This window comes from Nannospalax galili, unplaced genomic scaffold (genome assembly GCF_000622305.1).
Source record: "Nannospalax galili isolate Female #2095 unplaced genomic scaffold, S.galili_v1.0 scaffold18, whole genome shotgun sequence".
In the NCBI taxonomy this organism is placed as follows: domain Eukaryota; kingdom Metazoa; phylum Chordata; class Mammalia; order Rodentia; family Spalacidae; genus Nannospalax; species Nannospalax galili.
Genome location: NW_008346548.1, coordinates 12443895 through 12462329, shown reverse-complemented (window position 1 = coordinate 12462329; position 18435 = coordinate 12443895). Strand labels below are relative to the sequence as shown.

Genomic DNA, 18435 nt, shown 5'->3' with positions numbered 1-18435 from the left:
CCCGGGTTCAATTCCCAGCACCCACATGGCAACTAATAACCATCCGTAGTTCTAGTTCCAGGGGACCTGACAGCCTCCTCTGTCCTCCGCAGGCATTGCAGGACACAGGTGCACTTACCTACATGCAGGCACTACACTCATACACATAAAATAATAAATAAATATTTACAAAAGCAAGTGTGTGTTTATATATTCTGATAAAGATTCAGAAGAGGAATGGAGGTGTTATCTTAGTAGATAATCCTTGTCTAGCATACACAAGGCCCTGAGTTTGATCTCCAGTACCACAAAAAGAAGGAGGAAGGGAGGGAAGGAAGGAGGAGAGAATTTTCAGAGGTGGTTTAGTACTGACTTTAAGTAATTTCTGCAGTTACTTAGTTCGTGATTTAAAAAATGGACACAATTGGGTTTTTTTCCCCCTCATGCCTAAAAGTATTCATATCTGCATGAGTTTTGTGAACATAAACTTCCTAGACATATCACCAGGTTTAAATCAATAATATACATTGTGTTTATTGTTTTGCTATTATTAACATCTATGATGCATGGCTTTATTTGTTTTACAGCCCTAAGCTTGATGAAGTAAAACTGCCTTCTTGGTTATTACCCCCTAGTATTGCTGGCATGAGAAATTATCCTCTTCCTCTCAGAAGTTTGAAAGACTTGCTCTTGAGTAAAATACTTCAAGAAAAAAAAAAACTTCCTTTAGTTTTTCTATGCAAAGTCATTGAGAAACCTTGTGAGCTGTTCTTTTCATCACGGATGAATAAAAGGCAATGTGAGTTGGGCATGGTAGCACTCATCTATAATCCCTGCATTTGGGAGGAGGAGGTAGGAGGATCAGAAGTCAAAGGCCAGCCTTGGATAATTAGACTGGACTATGTGAAAAAAAAGCCAAAACCAAAACAGGGCAGTCTGTTTGCCTTGAGAACAAACCCTTTCCTCCCCCTCCTCCTCCTCCCCCTCCCCCTCCTCCTCTCTCCCTCCTCCCTCCCTCCCTGTTGCTCTCCCTCACCCTCTTCCTGCCGCTGGCTATCTTCCACACACACACACACACACACACACACACACACACACACACACTTCCTTTAGGACAACACAGATGCTATTTGACATGTTATGGAAGTATGTCCTGAGAAGCCCTTAGTAGATTGAAGATGTGGTAAGATGATCATGCACTAAATACACCTAACCCGTTGAACACCATAGCTTAGCAGCCAGCACAGACCCTGTACACTATCAGCTATGGTGTACTGTGTCACAAGACAGACTCACCTAGGAAAAGACCAAAACTCAAAAAGTGGAGTTCAGTTTCCAGTGAACATATATCACTTCTGCCCCTTTGAAACACAGAAAAATCTAAGTTGTACCACCCAAAATCAGGAACTAATTATGCAATTGTGGTCATATAAGATCAAGTGTTATGAAAGAGCAAGTATAATATTTGACAGATCTCAGAGACATAAGAAAATATGAGGTACTGGCCAATTATATTTCTTCTAAACCAAGAGAGCAACTGTATTTCATTAAGCCTGTGATTGAAAAGAATGGGTCACGCATTGACATGTTAAAATTACACAATTTATGTCATTGCATTCATAATAGAATCCCTTCTTTAAAAAAAAAAAATCAAACAGAGGCCAAGGCTAGAGGACTGTGAGTTTCAGGCCAGCCTGGGCTTCAAAGCTGCCTCTAGAAGAAAAAAGGTAATAGAATGATCCACTCAAATCAATCATAAATCTTGGCAGATTTTCTTTTTAATCCATAATTAGAAAGGGGGTATATTGAGTACTTCTCATGCACAAACCTTTAAATGCCTAGAGATTTAAAAAAATATTTATTGTGATTTTATGTGTATGAGTGTTTTGCCTGATTTTAAGTACATCTATGTTGTATAAGTCCTGTGGATGCCAGCAGGGGACATCAGATCCCTTGGAACTGTAGTTAAGGATGGTTGTTAGCTGCCAGGTGGGTGCTGGGAGCCAAACCTGAGTCCTCTGTAAAAGTAACTGCTGCCCTTAACTGCTGAGCCATCTCTCCAGCTCCTTCCTAGAGAGTTAAAAGATGATGATGATTGTCATCCAACTATGGATGTATATAAAGCTGAGTGTAATAGTTGCAAATACATGATGAAAGCCAATAGGCTTGAGAGGATGAAGACCTTTTCGGAGGTGGATGGTTTCTTTGTTCAATGACATGCCTATTTGGTGTTGGAAGAACATGCTGAATAGGTAGAGGAAGGTTTGGGTGTCTTAGTGCTTACATTCTTGTAGGAGGAGATGCATAATAAGCAAACATATATTGTAATATAAGTGCAACTATGATAGTCAAAAGCAGGTAGTGGAATGGAGACTAGAGCGGTGTTATTGTTATTTTACACTTTGCTGAGGCAAAAATACTTCACAAAAGCAACTTGAAGGAGAAAGGGTTTACTTTGTCTCTCAGTTTGAGGGGTAGAGTCCATCCTGGAGGCAAGAGCTTAAGGAAGCAGCTGGTCACATTGTATCTGTGGTCAAGAAGCAGAGAGCCATGAGTGCTCATGCTCTGCTGCCTGTCTCCTTTTCATGGTCTGGTACCCAAGCTCAGGGTGTACAGTGCCATCCACTTTTAGGGTACATTTTCCCACCTCAATTAACCTGATCAAGATAATCCCTCCCAGCTGGGCATGCCTAGAGATTCTAGATCTTGTCAAGTTGATAATCACCACTGTTTGACACAAATGTATCAGAAAATATATTTCTGGGAAGAGAATATTTCAATGGAGAACTGAATTCTATGAGGCAATGGGTCTTGCAGAGAAATGGAAAAAGAATTATGGGTAAAGGAAATGGCATGTATGAAGGCACAAATAGGGATTAGACTGGAAAGTCCCAACTATGGCACAGGTACAGCTATGACTAGAGACCAGTGAGCTGGAGAGAGGTCAAAGACCAGCAAGGAAAGTGGGGGCACTGCTGTGTAAACCATGAGGGCTGTTGTAAGTCCAAGAAGATCATTGGCTTGGGGAGAAGTGGATTAGATAGAAGTAAGAGAGGGATTCAAGGCCAATTTGGAGGTGTATTGATTAGGATGAACTAAATTGCTCTAATGAAATAAACAAAAATACAGTAGTTCAAACACAACGGAAAGTTATTTCTCACTTGCATTAACAATCTAAGAAGGGTATTCCAAATCTGTGGGAGGCTGTCTTCCCTGCACTGACTTGGGGAACCAGGCTTCTTCCATTTGAAGACTTCGCAGTCCCCTCAGACCCTGCCATATGCGATGTCAAAGCTGAGTTTTACATTCAGATTTCAGGCAGAGAAAATGGGGCAAGTGCAGAAAGAAGGCACACATTCTTCTCAAGTCCTTGGCCCAGATACTCACCGTGACTATTCACATTTTCGTGGTGGTGAGATCTTAGTCACATGACCATACATAACTGCACAAAACCCTGGACATTAGTTGTGGTATCCACCACAAGACCCGCTGCAATAACCAGATGAAAGATCAAAGCAACTTGGACAAGAATGGAAGCCATGAAGACAGAGTGATCATATTCAGAAAATATGTTGATGGCGGAATGAACAGGACTCAGAGATGGAACAGAGGTAGAAGTGAGAAAAACAGGAATTGGTGTGCATCTTAGCTGTTTGCAGAAATCATGTCATTTACTCAGCTGAAGACTTGGGAGAATAGATTTCTGGTTTTGTCATATTAAGTTTGAATTGCTCGCTTGCCTACTCAAGGGAAGTATTGGCAAGGCAATTAAGACATGGAACGCTTCAGTTCAAAGGTGATCTAAACTTGGAGCCATCATTATATAGCAGTATTTAAAGACTGGAACAAGACAAGATCCCTTAGGAGTGGGTACACCTGAAAAAAGAAATGTGCTAAGATTGAATATGGGGTACTATGGGGGTACTCCAGGATTTTGGAAGGAGAAAAAGGAGCAAAGGAGACTGAGAAAGGGTGTGGAGGAGAACAGGAAAATGAGGCACAGTGGAGAAGAAAGCACTTCAGGAAGGAGTTCTAAAAGGTCAAGTAGGAATTAAAAATTGAATTTGACAAGATTCAGGTCATTGGTAAGCTCAGTAAGAATAGTTTTAGTGGAATCTTGTATACAATCTAAAGAGTGATTAGGTGAGCCAGGTGTGATGGTGTATGCCTATAATCCTGCTAAGGCAGGAAGATTCCAAATCTGAGATCAGCTTGGGTACATATTTAGACTCTATCTCAAAGCCACAAAAATAAACAAATTGTGGATTGGAAAAAAAAACAGTGGATTGTGGATACTGAATAAGTAACTTTTAAAGGAAGTTTGCTTATAAGAGAGCCAAGCAGGGCAGTAGCTAATGGGTAGCCTGGAAATATTTGTTTAGGTGAGAGAAACAACACTGTATTTTTATGCAATAGGACTGCTTCAGGAGGGAACGGAACAGTTTGATGATGTGAGAGCAAAGTTCTGAGGAGACCAAAGGGATAGGACCCAGGTTATAAGTGGAGGGATGGGTCTAAGGTAGGAACAGGGACTGAGCTTGTGCTCTGAAAAGAGGAGCAGCTAAGTAGAGGGTACGGATACAGGTGAGCCGAAGACTGAGTGATAAGGGAACTTTAGAAGTTCCCTTCACTCTATCAGCAAATAAGAGAATGAGCTGACTAGATAGAAGATCACTGAGGAAGCTGACATTTGCAACACATGAATGCTAGGGGCTACTGCTAGTCTTGGACCGTGGGACCTGTGTTAGTCAGCTTTCTGTTACTGTAACACCTGAGATGACAAACATAAAGGAAGAAGGTTAATTTTGGCTCACAGTGGTTTGATACAGGGGTTGTTATCTATCATCAGTTAACCAACTTGTTTTGAGGGCCAGTGTCAAGGTAGCACTTTAGAGCAGAAATACACAGTGGAACATAACCACTCACCTCATGGCCAGGACACAAAAGAGCAAAGAGGAAGGGGTTGGGGAGTCCTTCTCAAGGTTGTACCCCAATGATTGAAAGACCTTTCACTGGACTCCACCTACTGAAAGCTCTTCTGTCTCCCAGTTGGGGAGAGGCTTCCCCATATTGAACTTTGGGGAGCACTTAAGGTCCAAATTAAGGCAGCACCTGAGCTAGGTAACAGAACAATGAAAACAGAAGGCAGGATATCAAAAACAGTAGTCCAGGGTCCCTCTGTAGACCCAGAGTGAAGAACAGCAGAGTAGATTAACTGGAAAAAAATCTTTTATTACAAACACTGTGTGTGTGTGTGTGTGTGTGTGTGTGTGTGTGTCCATGCAACACAGCACATGTATTGAGGTCAGGGGACAACATGCAGAAATTAGTTCTTTCTTTCTACCATGTGGGTTCTAGGGATTGCAATCAGGTAGTCAGACTTGGCAGCAAGTGCCTTTATCTGATGAGCCATCTTGCTGACCCTTGAAAAGGAGATGATGGGCTGAGGGTAGATTGCCTAAAAATCACAGTTTAGGAAGTGTTAGTTGGTAATGAAAACCCCCAAATATGGCTAAGTAAAGGTAAAGTTTAGTTGAATGAAAGAAAAGATTTTTTAAAAGTTTTCAGGGAACTACGAACAGAGCATTGAGCAGGTTATTTGTGTAGAAGTCACTAAAACTGATGGTGGAGTGCTAATAGACAGAGATGGCGAGTCACTGGCTAGAATCTTTACTAAGATGGAGGGGGGAACTTGGTAGAAGACCCTAATGCTAAAGGGTAGACTATTGGGCCTTTTGTTGCTGTGACAAATACCTGAGAAAAGTAACTTCAAAGGAGGAATCAATTACTTTAGTTCTTTCTTTGGTTCACAGATTCAGAAGTTTCAGCTTGTAGTTCTTGGTTGTGTTGTTTCTGGACCCCTGGTGATGCAGAAATCATGTAGCAGGGCTGCTCCTGCCTGTGGATCGTATGCAGAATGAAGACGAGCAAAGAGAAGGCAGGCGTCATACGTCCTTCAGAGGCACACCTCAGTGACCGTCCTCCAACCAGGACCCACTCCTAATATTTCTGTCACCTTCTAGTAATGTTAGCAATGTAATGGGTTTATCCATTTATGAAGTCAGAGCCCTCACGATCCAATCACTTCCCTAAAACTCTTCAGTTGGCAAAAAAGTCCCAGTACAGAGCCTATGGGGAACACTCACATTCAGACCATAAAAGAAATGGTTGGATAGCATATGCTTCTGAGGCGTTAGGTCTGTTTAGTTTGGGTTTTTATGTTGAGATTTAAGACTTTTCTATGTAGCCCAGGCTGTTCTGGAGTTTGTGATCCTTAGCATCTTGAGCTCTGACACTGCAAACTTTACCACCACACCTGGCCAAAGGGGTTAGGTCTGAAAGGCACAAGCAGAGAAGATAAGAATGTGTAGTAATTGTCATGATCTAAGTCCTGGGTTCAAGAGCTATATGGACCCTTTCCCCATGAAGCATGAGATCCAGTGCGCATAGAAACACATAAATAAGTATAAGAGTATACAAATACTCCCAGCACTTTGGAGACAGAGGCAGGCAGATCCCTATGAGATCAAGGTCAACCTGGTCTCCATAGTGAGTTACAGGCTAGCTGGGGCTGCAGAGAGACCCTATCTCAAAAAAGACAAAAAAAGTATACAAATACAAATGATAGTAAGTTCCATAAAGGAAAGGAAATAGGCCATAAGGAAATATTAATGGTATGAGGAAATTTAGTTTTTTTGTGGTTGAAAGCAAGTTTTTGTGAGGAAGTGATACTGAGCTAGGACCTGAGGGATGGATACTAGGCAAGCAGAGGGATAAAGGATCTATGAGAAGTGAATGGAGCAAGATTCCAGAGGCTACCATCAGAAGCAGTTGGGCTAAGGGACAGATTTGGGACACAGAGCAAAGAGAGAAGGGCTGGGCAGAGGAGGTGGCTTATTCAAAATATTTTCACTAAAGAAGGAATTTGGGTGCTGGAAAGTAAAGAGTTAAGGAGTTGACAGTCATATTTCTTGAGCAACAAACTATGAAAGTTCAGTATCAAAGTGAGGTACAAACATACAGTAAAGTTAACCCAACATATTTGTTGAATCACCACTGTGGTGTTCATGGTGATTAGACTGTAAACAATCTATATGCATTTTCACAGTTAAATTGAGCATGTCTGGAATACTATAAACTGAGAAAGCAGAGCTAAATAAAACATGACATGACTGAAAAGCTCTGATCTGCCTAAAATCTATGAAGGATGAGATGGAGCATGCATGCGTTTATGGTCAGGCTTTTTTTTCCCTCTCAGCCTCTTTAACTGCCAAAGGAAGAAGTAAGGAGAGCATTTGCCCTGCCTCTGTCTCCTTCATTAGCTTTTGGTCCATACCTGGGTCTAGCCTAACCTGAGTGACTTACAGTTAGATGGAGCAAAACCTATCCTACTGTAGACAAAAGCCAGCCTGCCTGACCCATCAGTTCCAGTAGTCATTCCTGAGGCCCCAAACACCACATGTGCCGTTCTCCCATTCTGCTCCCTTCCAAGAGAAGTTCTAAATTTCCGGTGCCCCCAGATGACAGTTCAGATGTACTGTGGGTTTTAGGTAAGCTTCTACTTGTATCCTGGCCCTTCTTCCCATCATTTCAGATCTTTGGCTGACAGGAAGCCATAAGCCTTCTTTCTTTCTTCTCTGAGAGCAAGTGCTAGGAATTATATCTAGACTGTTACAAAATTAGGGAAATGGGGCTAGAGAGATGGCTCAGTAGTTAAGAGCACTGGCTGCTCTTGCACAGGACCTGGGTTCAGTTCACAGCACCCACATGGCAGCTAACAACCATGCACAACTCCAGTTCCAGGGGGAGATGACTCCCTCTTCTGGCCTCCATGGGCATTATATGATATGAGTGCACTTAACGTACAAGTTGGCAAAACACTTATGCACATAAAATAAAAATAAATAAATCAAAAAACGTTGGGAGAGGAGAGTGCATAGGTATTTGGTCATAAAAAACAGTTGAGGATTTAATAATAAATTGGTGACTAACGGTTTGGCTAACTCATTTTTTAGATTTCTTCCTGAAGTACAGACTTCAGGAACAAGAGGTCCAGAGGAGACCAACTTCTTTCTACTCTCGCATGTGCAATCCCTGGGTCTCCCTGTTAGGGGTGAGTAACCATCTTAATCTCAGTTGTCCTTAAGAAATAATCCAGGTGGAGGTGTGTGTGATTTGGAGAAGGAAAAGGCTTAAATAGGAGCAACATAATTAAATTGCTTGCTTTTTTTAAGATGAGACTACTATGCCAAAATTTATATTTAATTAATCACTAGCTTTAATCAATTGTCTACTATTTAAAGAATCATCTTATAACTTCTGGTTACTAATTTCATGGTGGTTTGTTGATTTTAGGAAGACATAGGACACGGGACTAAGGTAGTGTGATGGTTAACCTCGGCTGTCAACTTGTTCAGAGCTAGAATCGCCCAGGAGATGGGCCTCTGGGCATGCCTAGGGGGTATTATCTTGATCGAGGTAGGAAGAACCTCTTGTTGTGGGTGGCACCATTCCTTGGGCTGTGATCCTGGACTATATAAAAAGGAGAAAGTGAGCTGAGCTACTTGACTGTGGGTGTAGTGTGACCACTTTCCTCAAGTCCTGCCACTGTGATTTCCATGATAGACTATAACTGTGACCCAAAATAAACTCTCTTCCCTTAAACTGCTTTGTCAGGATATTTTATCATGGCAACAGGAAAATTTGCCAAGACAGATAGTCTGTTTACTTAAGTATACTACTTGCATTTTTCATTCCAGAATCTATAATCAAGATTCAAGATCCTGCATATCAAGTTGACAAGCAACACTAGCCATCACATATCCATCCCTTGTCAACTTAACAACCAAACCAATAGCTTTTAATACATAGCCTTCTGCTCCTGGTCCTCTAAGACTCATGGCCATCTCATAATGCATGATGTCTTCAGTTCAACTTGAAGAGTCCCCAGAGTCTTTAGCAGTTTCAATATTATTTAAAATCTAAAAGTCCAAATCACATCTGAGACTCCCTGCAGTCTCATAAGTAACTGTGAGCTCCAACAAAATTAGGAAGTTATGTACTTCCAATATACAATGGCAAAGAATAAACATTCCCATTACAAAAGTGAAATATGGGGGCATAACAAATGATCAGACCAAAGTAAGACAAAAACCCACCAAGGCAAACACCAAATTCTGAAGCTCATGTCCAGCACCTGGGTTTATGATAGAATCACCTGGGCCCAAAAGAGCTTGGATAGTCCACCCATCCAGCTCTGCTCCCTGTGGCACATATAGCCTTTCTCTTGGGCATGCCATACTCCATGCTTGCAGCTTTCCTCGGCAGATGTCCCATGGCCCTGGCATCTCCGATAACCTGAGGTCTTCCATTGTAACTTAGGCTTCACTTTCACAGCCTCACATTGTGGCCTCTTAAGACTTCCTTGCAGGGACTCCAATTCTGCCACACATTGCCTGGCCTCAGTGGTGTTCTGAAACTGTGGTGCAGGACTTCATGACCCACTTACTGAATCTTGCATCCTTCATGCCTACAAAACCAGCAGCACGTAGATGCTACTACCAAGTTCTGCTGCCAACTCAGGATGGAAGCTGGCCTCCTTGGGCCAGAGTTGCAACAGCTTCTAGGTGCTGACCCTGAAGAAACACTTCTCTAACCAGATGCTTCTGAAGAGCAGGAAACCCCTTCAGGGCCCAATATATTTGTATATTTCAATACAAATTTGTATTTTCACAAAATAGAGCTTTTGATGGGTGGAGTCTCACCCTTAGGACATTTTTTCCTGTTGTCCCATTATAAAGCAGAATGTTTCCTTTAACAATTACAACCTCTTTTTCAGCATACATCTGGGTCACAAAGTTTAACTTACTCAAACTCTTTTCCTCCTTGATAAACCACAAATTATTTTTATCTTTCTGCCCATTTTTTTGTGCTTTTTCACCATAGACATGAATAATTACAGTAAAAAGTAGCCATGCCACAGGCCGAATACTTTCCTATCTTGAAATTTCCTGCACCAAAGAAATTAATCCATTATCTTTAAATGCAACTCCATTCAAGTCCCTAGGATGTGGGTAGAAAGAAGCCAGAGCCTTGACAAAAATATCACATAAATGGCCCCATCCCAGTTCCTGATAGAGCCTTTGTTCCCCTCTGAAACCTCATGAGCCAGGTCTCCACATTTCTATTGGCATTTGAAGCTTCCTCCAGAATGGGTCATTAAAATCTCTGCTTGCTGCCTTCAAGGACTTTATCAGCACAAAGTACTAAGCTCGCCTGCCTTCCACCTGCAAATAGTTCAGGTTCATCACAGCAACAATCCTACTTCTGGTACTAATTTTCAGTATTACTTTTCTCATTGCTATTATAAAATACTCTGACAAAAGCATCTTAAGAGGAAAAGGCATAGTTTGACATAGTTTGACATAGTGCAGTCCATCACGGCAGGGAACTCCTGGTAGCAGGAGCTTGAGGCAACTGGTCATGTTGCATCCACAATCAGAAAGTAGAGGAAGATGAATGCCTATACTCAGCTAGCTTCCTCCTCTTGATGTAGATGAAGACTTAAGCCCAGGGAACAGTGTCATCCTCCTTTAAGGTGGGTCTTACACCTCAACCTAATCTCTCACAGGCATGCCCAGAGGCTAACATAATCTAAATAATCCCTCATAGGTATGCCTGGAGGCTTGTCTCCTGGGTGCTTCCAGATCCTGTCAAGTTAGCAATCAACCATGACAGTAAGATTTTTGAATTATGAGTAATTGATAAAAGTCCATTGATTCTTAAGGCCCTAGTCTTATGTTTGATTACCCTGTGCAAAACCACTGGATGTCTTACCCCTCCTACTTGGTTTCCACAGGCTATTGGATCCCTTCTCATCATGTTTGTGATCCAGTGGGTCTATACCCTGATTAGCATGGGTGCTGCTGCCATTGTGTATTTCTACATTGGCCAGGCCAGTCCAGGTCTTTACCTTGGTAAGTGGCTGAGCTTTTTCCCTTATTTTTTCTAGCTTTCACTGAAAAACTTTGTGCTAAGAAATATGACACACATAAATGATAGTAAATGAAAGACAATAGCAATTAATTTGAGATTTATAAAACCTGTAGAAGTAAAACAGATAACAACAGTAGTATAAGAGCCCTCAGAGATAACATATTTTGTTAAATTAAGTATTGGTGTAGCATACTGTTAGAAATTTCCTATGCTATATGTGAATGCTATGATATCATTTGAAGATAGATTGTGGTAAGTTTAAGATACATATTATAAAGACTTTACCAACTACTCAGTAATATGTGAAGAGTTATAGCTAATAAGTCAGTAAAGGATATAAAAATTCAATGAAAAAAAAAAGCATCAAGTGCTGGCGAGATAACTCAGTAGGTAAAGGCACTTGCTGCCAAGCCTAACAACCCGAGTTTAATCCTTGGGACCACATGGTAGAAAGAGGGAACTGACTCCTGTATATTGTCCTCTGACTTCTAGAAGAGCACCACAACAGGCATATGTACGTGTTACGCACGCACACACAAATATATATAACTTTAAATTTTTTTAAAAAGTTCAGCTATCAAAATGCCTGAGAGCAGATCCTGAATCCATCACTCTCAAGTCTAGTCTTGGCAGACAAAAGAAAAATGAGGAGAAACCCAACAGAGGGATGCTTTTGGAAGCTCTCATCAAGAAATTCCAAAGGACTCTCATACGAATATTTAAAATTTGCCCTGTTCTGACTTTTTTCAAGTTCCCTGTCTGGAACTTGTAATGCTAATTACTCTTGCCTTTACTCCTCCTTCACATCTCCTATTCAGTCAAGGACTTTCTTTTCCCCCTACAGATAAGAGTTATGCAATTTGGGAGTCTTTTAGATAGACCCACTGAAGGGGTACCCTAATTGCCTCACCCTGCGTCCCTGTTCAGCATGGAAGAAGCCAGAGCATTAAGAACACTGGTTCTTGCAGAAGACCTGGGTTCGAATGTCAGGACCCACATGCAGCTAGCAACTGTCCTTAACTCCGGTTCCAGGGAATCTGACAGCCTCTTCTTTCCTCCACAGGCATTGCACCACTCGGGTGCACTTATCTATATGCAGGCAATACATGCATACACATAAAATAAAATAAATAAATAAAATTTAAAGAAAAAAGAATAGGAGATAGGAATTGGCTAGGCAGTTAGTGTAAAAAGACTCCAAAGAAAAGTTGCCAGCTTCTTGGCTAAAAGTCAAAATGTCCTTGGGCCTCTTAGCAACATACTCCGTTCCAAAGGCCAAAAATGTCTGAAGTATTTGGGAGCTCTTATCTAATCCTTAAAAGATTGTAGGGCTACCTTTTCAGAGGGGGAATGTTAGAGTAGCAAAAGCCCCATAAAAGAAAATAAAGAAGAGTACATGAAGTTATCAGAAAAAAGTGATGGGGAGATATGGGAGGAGTTGGAGGGGAGGGAGTGGGCATGGATTTGATCAAAACACCTTATATGCTTCTATGAAATTCTCAATAAATTATTTTTAAAAATCTAATGCATCAAAGTATGACAAAAGGGCAAAAAGATAATAAAAGGTACTTATAATAATAATAAAGCATACATGACATTATGGTGTGTGCCAGTAACCCCAGTACTTGGGAGGCAAAGGCAGGAGGATAGCAAGTTCAAAACCAGCCTGAGCCAAACAAAAAACAAAAGTGATTTATGTAAGGCTACCTATACTGAATATCACAGTAAATACAGACAGCCTAAGCATCCTCGATTAAGTGGAAAAGATTGTCAGTTGAAGAAAAAAGTGAGATCCAACTATATGCTACCTACAAGAACCTTCTTTTAATTAGTTAATTTATTTTTGTAGCACTAAAGAGCAGACCCAGGCTTATACACACTAGGCAAGTGCTTTACCCCAAACATACATCCACAGCTGAAGAAATCTGTTTTCAGTATAAACACAGAAATAGGCTAAAAATAAAAGGATGTGAAAATACACACCAGCCTAACACTAATCAAAATAAAGTTGAAGTGGCTACATTAACGTCTGACAGATTTCAGAGAAAACACTATTACCAACAATAAAGAGGATAACTTAATAAAGGTTAGGGGGAAACTCATCAAGTAAACATAATAAACCTTAACATTTAAGCTAAAAACAGAGCTGGTCTGACATTCACTATGTGGCCCAGAGTGGCCTCAAACTCAACGCAATTCTCCTGCTTCAGCTTCCCAAGCACTATGCCTGACTGATATATTTATTTTAAAGGTTGAACTCTATCCAGTTCAGTGTGTCTTATAAAAAGATTAGTTGGTCAATATCAACAACCTCACTTCAAACTTAAGCTCTAATATTACTGCATATTGAACTCTTTTGTTCACATAACGCCTTTTGAAAACTTTCTAAGTGCTAGATGAGGTAAGGGCTTTAAGGGTGGAAAAAAAAAACATGTTCCCCATTCTCAGAGAATTATGTGGTCTAGTGGAGAGATTTCACAGCATGCATTCAACACACAGGTGTGAATCTAGGAATAAATACTACAGAAACATTTTTAAATTCCTAAGACAGAAGTTGGCAAGTCCCCTTTTCTTTTTTTTACGGTACTCCATCCACATCCTCCCTCTTCAGATATTTGGAGTTTAGAAATAAGTTTTTGGAAACTATACATGGGCACACTGTGCTTAGCAGGCTACTGTCAAGAATATTATAATTAATGTTGTTTGGTTGGGCTGTAAAAGTATTTGTGTTCATTGCATGTGTCTGCTCATGCATGCACATTGTGAGTATGTGTTGGGGTGTGCATGCATCCTCCTAAAGTTGGGGTTCTAGATGCCTGTGTAATAAGTCTTCATAAATATTTATGCCCATGTCCTCCCCACAGGATCAGCATCTAACTTCAGCTTTTTCCGATGGATGAAATCTCTTCTGATCCCCTCCTGCAGGTTTGTGCCAATTTGGGACTGGTACCAGGATGGATGAGTGTCCCAGAGTCTTGGGAAGTGCTGAGGGTTTCCCATTCCTGTCTGTGCTTGGGCCTTTACTGTGGTGTGGGAACCTGACAATGGAGAACCTCCAGAGGGCTGCCTTTGCTCCTCCCTACCCTCTGCCACCCCCAGTATGCTGCTTCAGCTCATCAGAAGCTCCCACAGGCTCATGTCCCCTTCCCCTTCTCAGTTTTCATGAACTGAGGCTTCATCTGGATTCTGATTGCTGGGTGATGGGTCACCAGAGCTGATTTCAGTGAGTTTATAGGCTAAGACACATTCCCACCAATACCTAGTCATTCACAAGATCAAAGCCAAAGGAAATGTGAAACTGCAACTCCTGTTTCTCATCACAGAGGTAGCTGGCATCATTGTTATTGGTGACACTGCAGAAGCCAAGTACAGACATAAACTAGAGGCCCAGAAGATCGCTGTGGGACTTCCATGCTAAGATACACAGGAAGGAGAGTCTCACACAGAAGGGAATGTTTTACGTAACCCTAATCTTTCCTTCCCACCTTGTAAGAAGCCAGAGCCTTATCCTTTAAGGCCTCAGGGTCTGGGAAACCACTCCAGCCATCTGTCCTCTTTCACTGAGGAGCCAAAGCTGCAGGCTGGGCAAACCCAAGCAGAATGCGGTGAAAGGTTTGTTTGGTTTTATTTTGTTGGTTTGTTTTTGAAACATGAGAGGTCTGGTTTGAACTTGCCAATAGCTCCACCTTCCACACCTAGACATTGCTAATGAATTTTAGGACTCTCTCCCATCAAACCCCAGATGTGAGCTTAGAACTTTTTCTCTCTTTGTGTTTTCACCCTTGTCTTTTTTATTGTGGTAAAATACACCTCACAAAATTTATCATCTTAATCATGTTGAAATGTACATTCATAGAATCAAATATAATAATATCACCACCACAAGCACCATCACCACATCTGCAGCACTTTTTCAGCTCCCCTAACTGAAACTCCATACCTGTTGGATAACTCTGCATTCCCCAGCATCCTTTTTGAGACAGCTCTTTGCAAGTACTGCCCAGGAGCAAACACTTGGTGTTAGACCTTGACAAAGAAAAAGGAGTAGGGGTGTAGAAATGAACAGGGAGGAGCCAGGGACCTGGTGGCCCAGGAATGGAGAGTGGCAGGGGGCGAACTCTGTCAGTCAGCTGCGTCGCCGACTGCTGTGTATCCTCCTTGAAGCTGAGGTAAGTGTAGGGTGTTCTCTCTGCCTCTCGTCCTGTTTGAGGCATGAAGCTAAGTGACTCAGGTCACAGCACAGTTGTACTGATCCCTTTTCTCTACAACCTAGTCCTGAGGGAAAGTAGTTTAAGTGGAAATAAGCTTGGTGTAGAAGCTACCTACAAATTCTTGAGCTGCAAATGGTGTGTGGATGAGGATGGTCTGATTTACAAGAAAGCAGTTAGTCATTTCTGGTTTTAAAGCCTAAAAAATGGCCCTGGAGGTCACCATTTCTTCTGCTGTATTCCGAATTCCTGGGATGTCAGCTGAGAGGTCATAGCAGTGCATTAGGAGGAGAATAGTCATAGGAAAAGATGGTCGTTGGTTGGGACAGAAGTCAGTGCATGTGGTTCCTTTCTCAGTCAGAGGCTCTGGGCTAGTGAAGTGGCTTGTGCAGCCTCGGCCAAGTCAGCATCAAATTAGCTGGCCTTGCTGTGGCTCCTGGAGATGTTTTGTGATGGTTGTTCAGGAGGAGAATAGAACCTAGAGAAGTTGAGTCATTTAAGAATAGAAATTGGAGCCAGGTGTGGTGGCGCACGCCTTTAATCCCAGCACTCAGGAGGCAGAGGCAGGCAGATCATTGTGAGTTCAAGGCCATCCTGGTCTACATAGTGAGTTCAGGTCAGCTGGGACTACAGGGAGACCCTGTCTCAAAAAGACAGAAGAAAAAAAAAGAATAGAAATTGGTACCTGTTTTCTGCCTTATAGTTTTATGGTTTCCCCAAATGTCCTTCAAAACCAAAGGATAATAGCATAGCTAAGTATGTTTGCACTGAAGGATGTAGCTACATCCTCTGTTATACCAACTCACAGATACTATGTGATGTTAACCCTGACCTTGAGAAGACTCTTCCCTGAAACCCTACAGCTATGCAGATGAGGGTCTGTAGCTATTCTAGGGAGCCAAGTACTGCATAGCATTTCCCTGAATTCAGAAGAATGTGTGGCTTCACCTACTTAAAAAAAAAAAAAAAAAAAAAAAAAAATGAACGGGCTGAAGGGATGGCTCACTGCTTAAGAGCACTGGTTTTCCCTGTGCAGTCCCTGTTCCTTCTTGCCTTCTCATCGTCCTGTGTCTCTCTCGCTGAAGGAGCCTGCGATCCCCCAAGGAGCAGATCATTTTGGCACCATCCCCAGCCAGGGTTGACATGGCAATGACGCAGCTTACTCAGGAGAACGCAGACTTCGCCACTCGTGATCGCTACCACCACTCCTCCTTTGTGAGCCGGGAACAGCTGATGCCATCCTATTAAACCTTCGCTGGACCCCTTCTTTCTGGAAGCTGCTCTGAGCACAGGGAACCCAAATCCCAGAACCTGCGGGAGCTGCTTCTACCCAATGGGAAACTCTAAGGCTGGTCTTCCCACTGTGGCTTCGGACATCAGAAATCCAAATTCTGATCTAGAGTGAACTATCTAACCAGACACCAGGAAAGTCCGTGGCCTCTGCAACAGCACCCAACCCGAATGGGCCACCAGGACAACCAGGTGACACTAAGGCAATCAGATGTGGAGAGCCAGAACCAAATTTCTTACTCTGAAAACCAAATAAATGCTTATTTTTAATTTTATTGTATTTTTATTTTTAAAAAACATATAATACATTCACATGGTTCCAGGCCATAAAGTGTAATCATATACATAGACCTCCCTCCCCAGCTTGCTCCCCATCTGCCCAGTGCCCATGCCACAATGCAGAAGTAATCGCTTCTCACATAGAGCATTTCTTACAAAAGTACTACAAACAGGAAATGAGGCTCTAGGTCTCCCTTTTGTACACAAATGCAGCATGCTGCACTCATGTTCCGCAGCTGGCTTTTCTCCTTAATATTCTGTCTTGGAGACATTCCTATAACAATGCTCACACCGTCTCACTCTTTCTCACTGTATAAATGTGCCATCATTTATTTCAGTGGTTCCACAAATGATGGCATTTTTGGTTCGTTCTGATATTTTGCTATTACAGTTACTTCTACAAAGAATAATCATGTATATTTGTACAATTGTAAAATGTATCTGTAGAATAAATTCCCAGAAACAGAATTGCAGGATCAAAGGGTACGTACATTTGTAAACTATTACTGTTCGATGAAGTTCTTTTCAGTTAAAAAAAAAGGAATCAAATTACTTGCCAGGCATGGTAGTGCATATTTGTAATCATAGGACTTGGGAGGCAGGAAGATCACAAACTCATAGCCATCCTGGGCTGAATAGCAAAACTCTTTCTCAAAAAAAAGAAGAAAAGAAATTACTTTGAATTGCCTCATGGTGACTTTGGTTCTCAAAAGTATTTGTAGCCTCGACTCCCTGACACCTTTGGTGTGAGGACTTGTTTCCTCTTAAGCTGAAGCATCCATCATTGCAATCAGGCCTCCTGATAAATTCAGCTCCTGGCTCAGGCTCCATTCTACCACTGAGCCATGGAGGGGTGGACTGCTTGGTGGCTTCAGACCCTTCAGTGCAGAGCGTGTCCTGAGATGCGGTGCTAGCCTGGTGTTCATGGTCAAAGCACACAGACTTCTGTACCTCGTGGACTTTACTTCTTTATAATAGGTGTCACCAGTGATTCATTGTTGGCTGTACTGGGACTACATTTGGAAAAACACTGATGTGTCAGATGGAAAGGCCTCAAGTAGGTGAGGGCCAAGGTCACAGTGATGAGTCAGCCAGATCTTACCAAACTTCTCTTCTGAAAGCCAAGATCTCATTTATGATGACTATTCACCAAATCTAGATTTAGTTAAGTAACAGATTTCTGAGTATCATTAGACATATTTAAAGAATGCAAATTTGGAGCAGTCCCTTCTACATGAAATAACTACCATCATCACGACTTCAGCTGTGCCTGATCGCTAAACATCATCACAAAGGGCTTGTTGACAGTTGTGCTCATTCATTAAAGGAGGGCCAAGCAAGGTCATTGGACCCTCACCAGAGTATCCAGCCACTCTTCCCAGCCAACTGTATGTAATTTGGCCCTAATCACACATGGTCTCCTGGATTTGGGGAGGGCTAAAGTATACAATCTGGGGAAGGCTAGGAAGAGAAGATATGACCCATGCTGGGTAAAGGCTTTCCAGTGTGCATACCCTCAGGTCATATATACACCTCAGCAACCCCAGTTATCTTGGTAAGTAAGCTCAGTAAATTCATCGGGTCCCCAGGAAAACTTTAATCAAACATTGGCTTGACACTAGAACCTTAAAAGGGAATAAGCATTGCTTAGTATCCCCAGGGAAACAATTCTCACAACAGATGG

At 41.9% G+C, this 18435-nt stretch overlaps 1 protein-coding gene across 1 annotated transcript in view; it reads left to right on the top strand.

Annotated features, from left to right (window-relative positions):
- The window catches only part of Slc12a8 (solute carrier family 12 member 8), a 164662-nt gene extending 147963 nt beyond the window's left edge, over positions 1-16699 (top strand). The window contains exons 10-13 of the mRNA XM_008842992.3: positions 7995-8092; positions 10838-10955; positions 13839-13899; positions 16268-16699. Coding sequence (XP_008841214.1) covers positions 7995-8092; positions 10838-10955; positions 13839-13899; positions 16268-16430 — 440 coding nt within the window. The 3' untranslated portion in view covers positions 16431-16699. The remainder of the gene's footprint in view (positions 1-7994; positions 8093-10837; positions 10956-13838; positions 13900-16267) is intronic.
- The last annotated feature ends 1736 nt before the right edge of the window (positions 16700-18435 follow it).